General features: G+C 41.4%; 1 protein-coding gene across 11 annotated transcripts in view; it reads right to left on the bottom strand.

Annotated features, from left to right (window-relative positions):
* Window positions 1–315: 315 nt before the first annotated feature.
* LOC112252748 (kinesin light chain 1) overlaps window positions 316–13,224 on the bottom strand; it is a 58,455-nt gene continuing 45,546 nt past the window's right edge. For 8 of the 11 annotated variants that reach the window (XM_024424279.2, XM_024424277.2, XM_024424280.2 and 5 more), the window contains 3 exons: window positions 4,868–4,998; window positions 3,152–3,212; window positions 316–2,405 (listed from right to left, as the gene is read on the bottom strand). In XM_024424279.2, the coding sequence (XP_024280047.1) occupies window positions 2,331–2,405; window positions 3,152–3,212; window positions 4,868–4,998 (267 nt within the window). In that variant the 3' untranslated portion in view covers window positions 316–2,330. Of the gene's footprint in view, window positions 2,406–3,151; window positions 3,213–3,891; window positions 4,756–4,836; window positions 4,999–5,363; window positions 7,846–13,224 lie in introns of those variants that run through there. The other 3 variants (XM_024424284.2, XM_024424285.2, XM_042323434.1) reach the window with 2 other exon arrangements.

A 13,224-nucleotide genomic window follows, 5' to 3' on the forward strand; every position in this document is an offset into this window, starting at 1 on the left:
AGTGGACTTTGGCGAGTAATATACTCGGAAGCGGTGGGTGGTGTGCACGCCTTCAAAGCCTGACCAGGAGGCCGCCCCATCTACCTCTTCTGCGGCAACGTTGTTTTGGGTCGGCCTCTGGAATCAGATCAAATGCCCTGGGTGGTGGTGCGAACAAAGGATCCGCTTCGGGAATGTCGTATTCCTGGTCGTAACGTTAGCTCACTAAGTCCTCTATCCAGCTTCATAGTACACCCCTCAGGTGTCTGCCAGTCGAATACACGTCACTTTCTAAAATGTAATATAACAGAGAGCAAGAAAGTTAGGCACAATGGGTAGGGGAACACATTTTTATTGGTAGACAAAGGCAGAACCGACAGTGGAAAAGACAGATGTACAGATGACATATCCAGTATAACATGTAAGAACCAAAATAGATACAAGACAGACAGAACCTTACTAGAGCAGATGCATTGCAGCATGTTGTTCAGCTGAACCTGAATGGCTTTTAAGTACAAAAGATGAATCACAAACCCCGATTATGAAAAGTGTGAACAGATATCTGTCAAACTACTACGCAGATACCCAATATGTACCAGTGTTAAAAGGACAACAAAAACAAAGTGTTGAACAAGGTTGTATTCATTAGGGCACACTGTTTCAAAACGTTTCAAGACTTTGTGTAACGTCAAACGAAAAAGTGTTTCCTTTTGCACATTTTCAGATAACAGTCAAACGGGGAGGTGCTTTCTTTAATTTTGTGCCTAGTGAATATGACCAAACACACAACAAGCCAAGCAACTCCTTTACAATCACATAACATGCCATTTATGTTCAATGTTGATTTTCTTTACATTACAGTTGATGCCATGTGGCTCAGTTGGTAGTGTGGCACTTCCACCACCAGGGTTGTGGGTTAAATTTCCATGGGAGCCCAGTACAAACAAAATATGAAAATGACGCACTCACTACTGTATGTCGCTCTGGATAAGAGCGTCTGCTAAATGAGTAAAATGTAAATAAAAAAATAGAGACCCATCCAAGAGTTGTGCAAAATTATCACCCCAAAAAAAGAATAATATATACACATTTAGAAATGTATCATCCTAAGTAACTCCAATTTAAACCATAATCTTGAGAGTGCCTGCTGGTGGTGATCATAACATCAGACAGTAAAATTCAATGACCTCATTCTGGGTGGAGCCATCTGGTGAATTCAGTGACTTTTCAAGCATCTTACTTCAGAACACCCATGGCACCAGTGGGTGGCAGCAATGTGCTTAACATCAACCCTGTTATCTATGGTTACTTCCCAAATGGCACCCTATTCTCTATTTAGTATGCTACTTTTGACCAGGGCCCATAGGAGGGCCCTGGACAAAAGAGGAGCACTATGTAGGGAATAGGATGCCATTTAGGACACCCTCCTATACTAGTCACACAGTATTTCATTTTATTCGCCCTATTATCCAAAGCTTTCTACCAACACCCTGTCTCCCTAGCAATCTCAATAGGCAGCTAAAGGGTTAATAAATCTTAAGGTTATGTAAATCCTGCCAGGATGACAGCAAACCAATTTCCTACCAACATGTAGTGAGCTCTATCTGGGGGGGGGGGTCCGTTTTTGTTTTACAAGGTAAAAATGCAAAACAATTTGCAATGTTAAAACAAGGAATAGCAGCACAGGAATAATAAATCAAAACTGTAGGATTAAGCACAATTAAACAAAAGTATTTTACAGAGATGTATAACATATCGCAATTACAGAAAAGCACAGCAATGGCAACAGAGATTCGAGATGTAACTAAACCGTGTACACACACACACACACACACACACACACACACCTATAGTTATTTACTAAGGGTATACAGGAAACATTTCACAAGAGGTGTGTTTCTTGCTGGGTAGTTTCCCAGTCTGATCCCAATAGCCTATAGGGACACACGCCTGTTTCAGGAAATGCCGTTTTTAATGTCCCATAGCCAACATGCCCTGTATACCTCTAGCCCAGAAAACATTCCCTCACCGGTGGAGGGTGTGGCAGGGGGGTCTTTGGGAGGAGGTCCTGATTACTGAGAGGGAGAAGCGGGCATGTCTTTGGGACCAGAGTATCTGAAAGAAACAGGCAACCGCATGGTTGCCTTGGGTTCAAGGCTCAGAAGACTTTAGAGCAACATGGATGTGTCTTTAGGGAAGTGGTTGTGGTAGCAGAGATCGAGGTGTCGCTGAATCTTTGGGCTTCTGGCTCTGGGAGATGACTTGGTGTAGTAGGTAGATGTTTCTTTGGGGCAGTAGTTATTATGGTGGGCTGAAACAGGAGTAACGTGTGCTAGTATGTTGTTCATTTCTCAGTTTCCGCTGTACAGATCTACAGTGCTGGAGCTCAGGCCACGGCTCTCCTTTAGCCTGCTGATGCCTGGACCCTGAGAAAGAAAGAGAGAGAAGAGGAGTTAGAGAGAGGGGGGCATCAATATATGCATCATAATTAAAGGAAAGAAGCTACCACACAAATAAAATAACATTTTATTTATCACATGCGCCAAATACAACAGGTGTAGACTTTACAATGAAATGCTTGTTTACGAACCTTTCCCAACAATGCAGAGTTGAAAAAATGAAATAGTAACTAACATAAGAGGTATAAAATAAAATACACATGAATGGAGCTATATACAGGAAGTACCAGATCAATGTACAGAGGTACGAGGTACTTAGAGGTAGATAGTGTATGTACATGAAGGCAGGGTAAAGTGACTAGGCATCTGGATAGATAAGAGTAAAATAAAGAACAGAGTAGCAGCAGCAAATGATGTGTAAAAGTGTGTGTGTGCAAATGTATGTTTGTGTTGTGTCTGTATGCGTTGTTTGAAAGTGTGAGGGACGTGTGGGAGTGACTGTGTGTGTATACAGATAGTTCGGGTACCATTGGTTGACTATTTAGCAGTCTGGCTATTTAGCGGTCTTATGGCTTGAGTGTAGAAGCTGTCTCGGAGCCTGTTGGTCCGAGAGCAGATGCTCCGGTACCATTTGCAGGACGGCGAAGTATACAAAGAATCACTTTTATTACTAACATCTCAGCCTCACTGCTTTCATACCTTAATATATGCATATTACTGTAGCAGTCATCTCATTTCTACATCCCACGGAGCTACTAGACAGGGTCGCTTACCTGGAAACCATCTAGGTCACTGGCCTTGTTCAAGTAGTTCAGGGAGGCAGCTCTCTTCATGCTGTTGGAACACCCCCCAAAAAGTTACATTTAAAGTAACCTTTATTTAACTAGGCAAGTCAGTTAAGAACAAATACTTATTTACAATGACGACCTACCGGGGAACAGTGGGTCATCGGATGGGGCCACAGTGTCTCCTGACCCCTCCTGTCTCAGCCTCCAGTATTTTATGCTGCAGTAGTTTATGTGTCGTGGGGCTAGGGTCAGTTTGTTATATCTGGAGTACTTCTCCTGTCCTATCCGGTGTCCTGTGTGAATTTAAGTATGCTCTCTCTAATTCTCTCCCTTTCTCTCTCTCGGAGGACCTGAGCCCTAGGACCATGCCTCAGGACAACCTGACATGATGACTCCTTGCTGTCCACCTGGCCATGCTGCTGCTCCAGTTTCAACTGTTCTGCCTGTTATTATTATTATTATTTGACCATGCTGGTCATTTATGAACATTTGAACATCTTGGCCATGTTCTGTTATAATCTCCACCCGGCACAGCCAGAAGAGGACTGGCCACACCACATAGCCTGGTTCCTCTCTAGGTTTCTTCCTAGGTTTTGGCTTTTCTAGGGAGTTTTTCCTAGCCATCGTGCTTCTACACCTGCATTGCTTGCTGTTTGGGGTTTTAGGCTGGGTTTCTGTACAGCACTTTGAGATATCAGCTGATGTACGAAGGGCTATATAAATAAATTTGATTTGGGTTAACTGCCTTGTTCAGGGGCAGAACAACAGATTTTCTCAAGCCAGACTTTTGCTAGGACTGTCTGGGAGTGGTCGACAAGCCTAGTGGGAGGGATATTTAACCTGAAAACTAGCGGTTATTGGCAGAGGATTGAAACTCTGTTATTGGTCTATTATTATGGTCTACTATTGCCTTGCCACCAAAACAGGCAGAAAATCAAACAGCACTTACACTAAAAGGGCATTATCATTGTCACAGTATTATTCCAACACAGAAAAATCATGTTTTTGACTACACTGGGCTTTTAAGAACACCAGACCTGGGTTCAAATACATGCATGTTTAAGTATTTGTATTTTAAATAATTATGTGTATTTTAGTTTTTTCAAATAATGTGGCTGAATCAACTACTTCTATTTGAAGTATTTGAAAGTATTAGTTTTAAAAAAAAGTATTAGAAGTAAAAGTTCCCATAAATAGCCTAGTATTAGAAACTACTTTCAAATACTTGTTTCCAAATATATTATTTAAAATGCCCCTAGGACGAAAAAGACCTGGGTTCAATTGCATGGAATATTTGTGTATTTCCAAATACATTCAAATATTCAACTACTTGCATTTTAAAAAGAGTAGAAATATCCAAATGTATGTGAAAGTAATTTAAATTGTATTTGAACCCAATTCTGAAGGACACAAGAGGTTGTTTGTTATCTGAGCAGGTGACTGCTAGTCTTTTAGACATCAAATTATGATCCATCTAACCCAGCTTTAGCAGATTTTGTAATGTTAATGTGAAAAGTGTGTTTCAGCTTTGCCAGGCATCTTGACGCGTTTTTTCCCTGTGACTTTCATTGAGTTATTTTCATTAGGCACCAAACAGATGTTGGACAATGTCCATTGCAAAATGCTTTCTGTTGTGTGCCCTAAAGAACACGACTCAGTTCTTAATTATATTCATCTGGACAGTGATGGTGTTGTTCTTACTTGGTGCTGGTTCTGGTTGGTTCTGGAGGTCCATTGCCCTGTAGTTTTTTCACTAGTAGCTCGCTGCTTCTACGCAGGACGTCCCTTAGCTTCCCTAGGGAAACACTGCGCTGTAGCGCCCCACTACCATCCTGTAGATACACCCACACATCAATGACCCTACACATACTGTACACATATACAATCAAACCAATCAGTAAACACGAAGATAACCACACATCAGGGACCCCATATACACATATTAAAATTACACAATCAGCGCAAATCAGATGACCTGCAGAAAACCACAGCTCATAAAGCTGGCAGGCACTTTCACAATAAAAAGAGACTGCAGCCCAATCCACACACTCCACATTGGTTAAATAGACATGGCGTTACTGGGTTATCAGTTATGTTCATTTCAAATTGAGATTGAAGTTGACATGAATATGCTTGTGGCATAGGCAGATGCCAATTAGTATTTCCTGTAGGCAGGGGATCCATTTTTTTTTTTTTATTTTAAACGTGGCCAACTTTATGGAATAGAGGTAAAAGGTACACAAGTGGACGAGGTATGAATGTTTGTTATTTCACTATAGAAGTGGTCTACAGTGGGCTCCACCTGTCAATCCATGCATCACGTCATCCAGACGTGTCTGTCCTACATAATAGGTCCCTCTGGATCCAAACCAGACATTCACAGGACTTTGTAGCATCTTTTGAACTGGACACTTCACAGCATTTCGATAAAGTGATTTTCATAGCATTTTCGCTAACACTTAACCCCAGTCACGTAACCTGCTAAGTTCATTCTACTAACCTGCTGCGTAAATGTTCATAATCAGGAAGATGTGCAGAGAGAAATGACACCTCACAAATTAAAAACTTTATTTGGGAATACCAACAAGCATTGATGCAACAATCATCACAATGCAAGAAGAAATGGTAAATATTATGCAGTCCTACATTCTAAGATGGTGCTTATAGAGCTTGCCATGGAGTTTACTTCTGCCCTGGGAAACAGAAGTTCACACTATAGAACATCAATTACAGACAACTTTAATAATTAAATCAGCATTCCACTATAACAACAATATTGTCCGAATTACATGATGAACATTGTCGTTTCTCTCCCTCTTTTTCAGTGTTGCTTTGCATTTTTGAAAGTATGCTTTATGGCTAGGAATGGCAAAGGACATTTCAAAAGCCTGTGTGACGAGTGCCTTATCAAATCCATAAATATCATGACTACATTTACGCATAATATGGAAATTATAGTACATTCAGTTAGTTAAACACTTACGATAATGATCTTAAACCAACACTGACTATGGGTTTTGCAGTTCAAAAAGAGGTCTAGTCAAAATGGACAATGTTCACCTGTAATGAACTGTGTGACGTAAGGGGTAGGGAAGGCAACATATTAAAACACACAAATACACACATGCAATGATTCATACGTTTCCTCAAATGGCAACACTAATATGTCCTATAATCTCAACAACACATTCAAAGGCAATATGAAGCAGGCAATGAAGAGCCCACGTGGTCACTAACTTGCCCTTGGGTCTCAAGAGGTTAGAAAATCTCATTTGAAGGCAACAGATGTGCTGTTGCTTCGACAGGGATGTTTTGGCAACGTTACATGTTGGTTCTGTTACAGTAGCCTTTAACCAGATAATGTGCCACTATTCCCTTTTTAAAATGTAACCGATGCACGGTAAACAATAGGCCTACAGTGTGTGAAATGCTATGCATCAAAGAAGGGAGAGCAGTTTAGCCAAGAAGAACTCGAGCTCTCGGGAAATTGTGAAGGTGACAGTTTGCTTATAAAGCTGCTGTATGACACAGGCTGAAAAAGGCTGCAGTGTGTTTTAGTCGATCAAGACAAAACAGGCAGCGGCTACTATAAGACCACATATTGGTAGTATAATAGGTTGACATACCACCACCGCCTTCGGCAGTCAATACAAAGCAAGCATAATAAAAATTTTAAATAAGAAGAAAAACACACTAAATTAAAAATGAATAGGAAAAATATATATAAAAAGAGGATAAGTTTGAAACCCCAACATCAAACACTTTTGTCAGAGTTAGCCAACCTAATATACCAAAGTCATACGCATTTATTACAATACAGTACCTTTTTAAAACTGCTCAGGCATATGGTTATACTTCATAATGATGAAATTAACTTTAAGGAAGCAAATTATTATTAAGATACAGGCACCAAGTTAATCAACTGCAGACTGATCACAGACTATTTTCACCTGCCAGCTGCTTACAGTCCTGGGAGTGTGCGTGTACGCTCTAGAAGGCAAAGCCACTCCAACACAAATACAGACTGAGGCCAATGCAAAGCAACAGTGAAGTCCTGAAGGGAGATGTGAGATGCAGACAGTCAAACCACAGCTACGTTGTGAAGGCAAAAGGACAGGCGTTATCATGGTAACAGACTGGTGTTTTGGGCAGATGTTAAGGGCTGTGGAAGCAGTTGCAGGTCATTGTCCAAAACCACTCTGGCATTTCTGCTTTGCTCTGTGTTCCCAACGGGCCACCGTATTTCCAAACACTTACCCCTTCTATCATGCCATTACTAAATACAGTTGAATATTACAGATGCATGTTAGAAGAAGACTGAGGTGGAGAAGGAGAGTTGGTGAGTTTTAGAGGAGAATGTGATAGGCATGACTTCATGTTATGGGAATAGGGAGAGAAAATTCTGACAAAGGAGCAAGACAAGGTTAGTGAAAGAAAAGGGTGAAAAGAGAGAGGGATCAGAGGGAAGAGGAAACCAAACATCCCAACGGTTGTCAGTACAGGGACAGACGTGACAACAGGGAGCAGTCTCGCCGAGGACACCAGGAACGGCAGAGGAGGAGCTTTTCATTTGGTGGTAGGAGAGAAGAGAAGGCCAAAGGGGATCGAAAAAACATCCTTTACTATTTGTTGGGGAAGAGGAGAGAAGGATGGAGGAATAATCTTGATGTGGCTTAGGCCTGAAGGAAAGAGGAAAAACACAAACAAACATATGATTAAAAAGCTCTGGGGTGGGGGCATCTTAATTATCCTAATGAGAAAAGACGTGATCTTGGCCAAATCTGCACTGCAGTATGATCTACTCTTGATTTAAAATAGAATCCATCTTAATTTGCATGGTATAAATGTTTAAATAGAAAGGAAGCATGCTTATGATGTGGCTCTGCCTTCCTATTCGAAGCTCAGAAATAATGTGTAGGCCTATGCGTTTATCAATTTACTTTTATAGCTTCACCATAAAATAGCAAATTAATGACTGGCAATCAAATAAATTCAAGTAGCCTTTCCTAACACATCAAATTCATCCACTGACCTAAATAGCCTGCAGCATCACAGCTGTGTTTTGTTTGAGGAATGAATAAACAGTGGCCAGTTTATGGATGGTGCTACAGCCTCACTCCACCTACAGTGCTGGTCAGTGATGCTACTATTGTGTCTGTGTGCAGTCAGTCACTGTGACTCAGCCGTTTGCTGTACCGTCTCTGTGGGCAGACAAGCAAGGGTGGACTTGGCACACCGAGCCCAGCCAGTGACTGTGCACTGCAGACTGAAGGGCATGTGCAAGCATCAGCACTTCAGCAGCACAGTCATCGAACTAACAAATTGAGAGGCTGACGATGGCTAATATACCTGAAAATCTATCCATATGATATACTGCTGTGAAGAAACTAGCATTGGCACAAGAGGAATATGTATAGACCTGATCATATGAATGCAGGACAGATAATTGTTATGAACATACCTTAAAAATTAATAAATAAACATTTTGGTTATAGATATGTTCAATAACATAAGGTAGTCTATATTAAGTGATAACAGCCAAAATTGTAACCCACACCCCGTACTAGGCTACATTATAATACACGAGATATAATAGCTCTGATATTGTAGTCTGTTTTCTGACATAAAGACCCGCCCCCAGCCCCCCCAGCTTTGGTCCAACCTTAGTAGAATGCCGGAATCAAGAGGAAGAGTACAATCCACTGAACGAAGGAGGAACATTTGATGGACAGGCTGATTGGTTGCCATGGCAAGGGTAATCATCAAAAGGGTAGGTTAATAGTTGCACAAACAGAAAGAAAAGGGAACTTGAAGAGGATGACATGCATAGACGATGCAAAAAAGGCACCTACATCACAAGCACAGTACATACACATATTCAAATCATGCATTTTTAACAGGCAAACATATACTGAGACAAGTTCCACATAACTACAGGATACGACCACAAAACACCTGCTTCCACGCTGCACAGAAAATCCCCACTACCCTCCGTGTACCGCTCTCAAACACTTGTTCAACAAAGTGAGAAAGAAGTAAGGATGTAAGAGGGAAGGGATCTTGTGCCAACAATGCTGTTTTCAGCATACTTGTATTTTTTCATAACTGATAATGCAGTAAATAGGCTATTCAATATACACTGAGTATACCAATCATTAAAAACACATTCCTAATATTGAGTTGCACCCCCCCTCTTTTGCCCTTAGAACAGCCTCAATTCGTCTGGGCATGGACTCCACAAGGTGTCGAAATCGTTCCACAGGAATGCTGGCCCATGTTGACTCCAATGCTTCCCACAGTTGTGTCAAGTTGGCTGGATGTCCTTTGGGTGGTGGACCAGTCTTGATACACGTGAAACTGTTGAGCGTGAAAAACCCAGCAGTGTTGCAGTTCTTGACACAAACCAGTGCGCCTGGCACCTACAACCGTATCCCATTCAAAAGGCACTTTTGTCTTGCCCATTCACCCTCTGAATGGCACACATACACAATCTGTCTCAAGGCTTAAAAGTCCTTTACTATTTATCTACACTGATTGAAGTGGATTTAACAAGTGACATCAATAAGGGATCATAGACATACCAGGTGAAAACTACATCATGGAACGAGGTGTCCCTAATGTTTTGTATGCTCAGTGAGTCACACACTGGCCTTTAAACTGCACAAAGGAGTCAGAATCCAGAAGACAAGTTCACTTTTCACCAAACCAACTGTATTGCACTTTGAACGATTCAAAGTGAAAGACGTCTGAAATATGGACCCAAGAGGAGCCAAAAAAATATTGAATGAAAAAGACATCAGTTTATAAATCAATGTAGGTGATGAACTGGTAGCAAGTACCACACCAGAATTATACATGGGAAGTGATGAGCATCCCATACTCAAAATGTGTTAAGAAAACAGCATAATTATGCTTAGAAGGAACCTTTTGTCAAATTTGACATGTTCTTACAGTTGTACATGTATGAAATATTGATTGATTCTCTATTCATTGCAATGGATGGATGGAGAAACATGTTCTTGAATCTGAAGAGTTTCCCCCTCGATTGCCATGATATTATTTCAACAGCTATGGCCATCACAATGATGGTAAACGCGAGCATTCGCCAAACAAGATTGACCTTGAGGAGACCGGCACAAACCTCAATAAATGTATGGGTTGCTGTGCACCTCAATTGGACAATTTAATAGTGCGATCTATCAAAATCAATTTGTAGCAATCTCATTGGCAAAACTCAAGTGGATGAGTGAGCTTTGTAATCTTCTTACAAGATCATTAATTACACCCATGTGAAAGGTCTGATGATATGGTACTAGGTCCGCACAATTCCTGTAGGAGACTGAATTTTGGCAAATGGAAAATATATATTTTTAAACCCTCTGCATATCCGAATAATTGAGTTCAGACTGTGATAGCAAGCATCATATTTGTTCAGCCATCATACACGATTCAACAAATATACGCTCTACCCTTCATTAGAAGATCAATTCCAGATCTGAAAATAATTACATGAGCATAAGCAGAAAATAACAGAAAGGATTATGATGACACATGAATCAGCTGCAGCACAGCAGGTGGTTAATGGGTAATGTAGTGCAGTTCAAACCAACAGAACACAACACATTAAACATTGCTGGACTGTGTTAAAAAAAAAGGTGCGCCTCGCAGGCTAGCAGTTGTGGAACATGCGCGTTTGGAGTGGGAGGGCTGCAGTGAGGAGTGGCTGGGTGTGCTAATAGAAGAAGGCACAGACTCAGACTGGGGATCTCAGGGCAGTACCAGAAATGGGCATCCCAAATGGCACCCTACAGTGTTTCCCCTATACCCATTTGGCAGCCGCGGCCAAACACTGTGAAATGTTTAAATTATGTATTCAATATAGAAAAAGAAAAATACAATACTTTGTGTTATTAGTTTAAGCACACTGTGTTGGTCTATTGGTGTGACTTAGATGAAGGTCAGATCAAACTGTATGACCAATTTATGCAGAAATCCAGGTAATTCCAAAGGGTTCACAAAGGGTTCACTTCTTCTTGCCACTGTATGTTTGAGTCACTCAGATAGCATAAGAACATGTCTTAAACCATGGCAAAAATGTGTATAATTGCAGGAAATTAGCTTTAAAACAAAACATTTCTCTTTTAGAGGCCAAGAGGAGGGCCTCTAAAAATGTTTGGGAGACAATGCCATTGGCCACGCCCACTACCATGCCCCCCCCGCTCCTCCCCTACACTAACGATGAGGTCGCAGTGCCTATTTTGGACGCAGCCAGCCTAGCAGTAAACTCTCCCTATTAGCTCCTATCGGCAGAATCCCTTCTCACTATCCCGCACATGTTTAGTCATGGCCCATCGGCAGCAGATCTGTAGCCTGACTTGCCTGCGCAGTAATAGCCCATTAAGTGCAGTAAGTGAGAAGGGGATTAAAGCACACGCCAGAATTGGAAGTCCAGATGTCCAAACAGGGACAAGCAGCCAGCATCTAACAGAGGCATTTCACTGCCAGGCTCAATTGGTTTGGATTCTAACCAGGTTTGGGCTCTTCCAGGGTTGGGGTCAATGCCATTTAAATCCATTCAACTTTCTGAATTGAATGCATTGAAATGGAACTTCCCCAAACAAGGATGAGTGAAAGGAAAGGGGTTCTGCCTAGTCACTGAATGCATTCAACTGAAATGTTTCTTCCACGTTTAACCCAACCCCTCTGAATCAGAGATGTGCGGGGGACTGCCTTAAATCGACATCCAAGTCATCAGTGCCCAGGGAACAGTGAGGGCCCTGGCAGAGTGGTGCCAGGAAAATAACCTCTCCCTCAACGTCAACAAAATGAAGGAGCTGATTGTGGAATTCAGGAAAGAGCAGAGGGAGCACGCCCCTATCCACATCGACAAGAGAAGGTGGAAAGCTTCAAATTCCTCGGCGTTACTTAACCCTGCACCTTAGAGGCTACTGCCCTGTATACATAGACATGGAATCAGTGGCCACTTCATAATGGAACACTACTCACTTGAATAATGTTTACATACAGCTTTACTCATGTTAATACTGTATTCTACTCTACTGTATTTTAGTCAATGCCACTCCGACATTGCTCATCCTAATATTTATATACATTTCTTAATTGCATGATTTTATGTGATTTGTGTATTGTTAGATACTACTTAGGGGTGGCAGGTAGCCTAGTGGTTAGAGCGTTGGGTCAGTAACCGAAAGGTTGTTGGATCAAATCCTTGAGCTGACGAGGTAAAAATATGTCATTCTGCCCCTGAACAAGGCAGTTAACCCACGGTTCCTAGGCCGTCATTGAAAATAAGAATTTGTTCTTAGCTGACTTGCCTAGTTAAATAAAGGTTAAACAAAAATAAATACTGCACTGTTGGAGCTAGGAACACAAGCATTTTGCTACACCTGCAATAACATCTGGTTAGGTTATTGACTGTACGAGTGTTTATCCTATGTGTAACTCGGTGTTGTTTTTGTCGCACTGCTTTGCCTCATCTTGGCCAGGTCGCAGTTTTAAATGAGAACTTGTTCTCAACTGGCCTACCCGGTGAAATAAAAATAAAATGTGTATGTGACCAATAAAATAAATTTGATAACTGCCTTGCTCAGGGGCAGAACGACTGATTTTTACCTTGACAGTTCAGGGATTCGATCCAACAACCTTTCGGTTACTGGTCCAACATTTCTACCCGCTAGGCTACCTGCCACCCCTATACTAATCAAGCTGTGAGCTATCAGATTGACACATTAGCTAGGTGTCAGTAAGGTAGGAAAAACAGTATAGCCCGGTGAATTCTGTAAAAAGGGATTCTGCCTTCCCAGGATGCCCCAGAGTGAACCTGTGCCATTTGTTTCTCCCCTGTTTAAGCAACATTTAACAAAACCGTTGGATATTAAAACGGGAAATAAAATACTTCAACAAGCGCCACCCAAAAAATGTAACACATTCAAAGCCAGCAGTTAAAATGAACAGGAGTTACATATCAGGTTATGCCAGCACTCAATCAGTTTTGTGCCTTTCCAAAAAGGATTTACAGGTGACGCTTTGGTGAGGAC

Source organism: Oncorhynchus tshawytscha, linkage group LG06 (genome assembly GCF_018296145.1).
Source record: "Oncorhynchus tshawytscha isolate Ot180627B linkage group LG06, Otsh_v2.0, whole genome shotgun sequence".
Classification (NCBI taxonomy): Eukaryota; Metazoa; Chordata; class Actinopteri; order Salmoniformes; family Salmonidae; genus Oncorhynchus; species Oncorhynchus tshawytscha.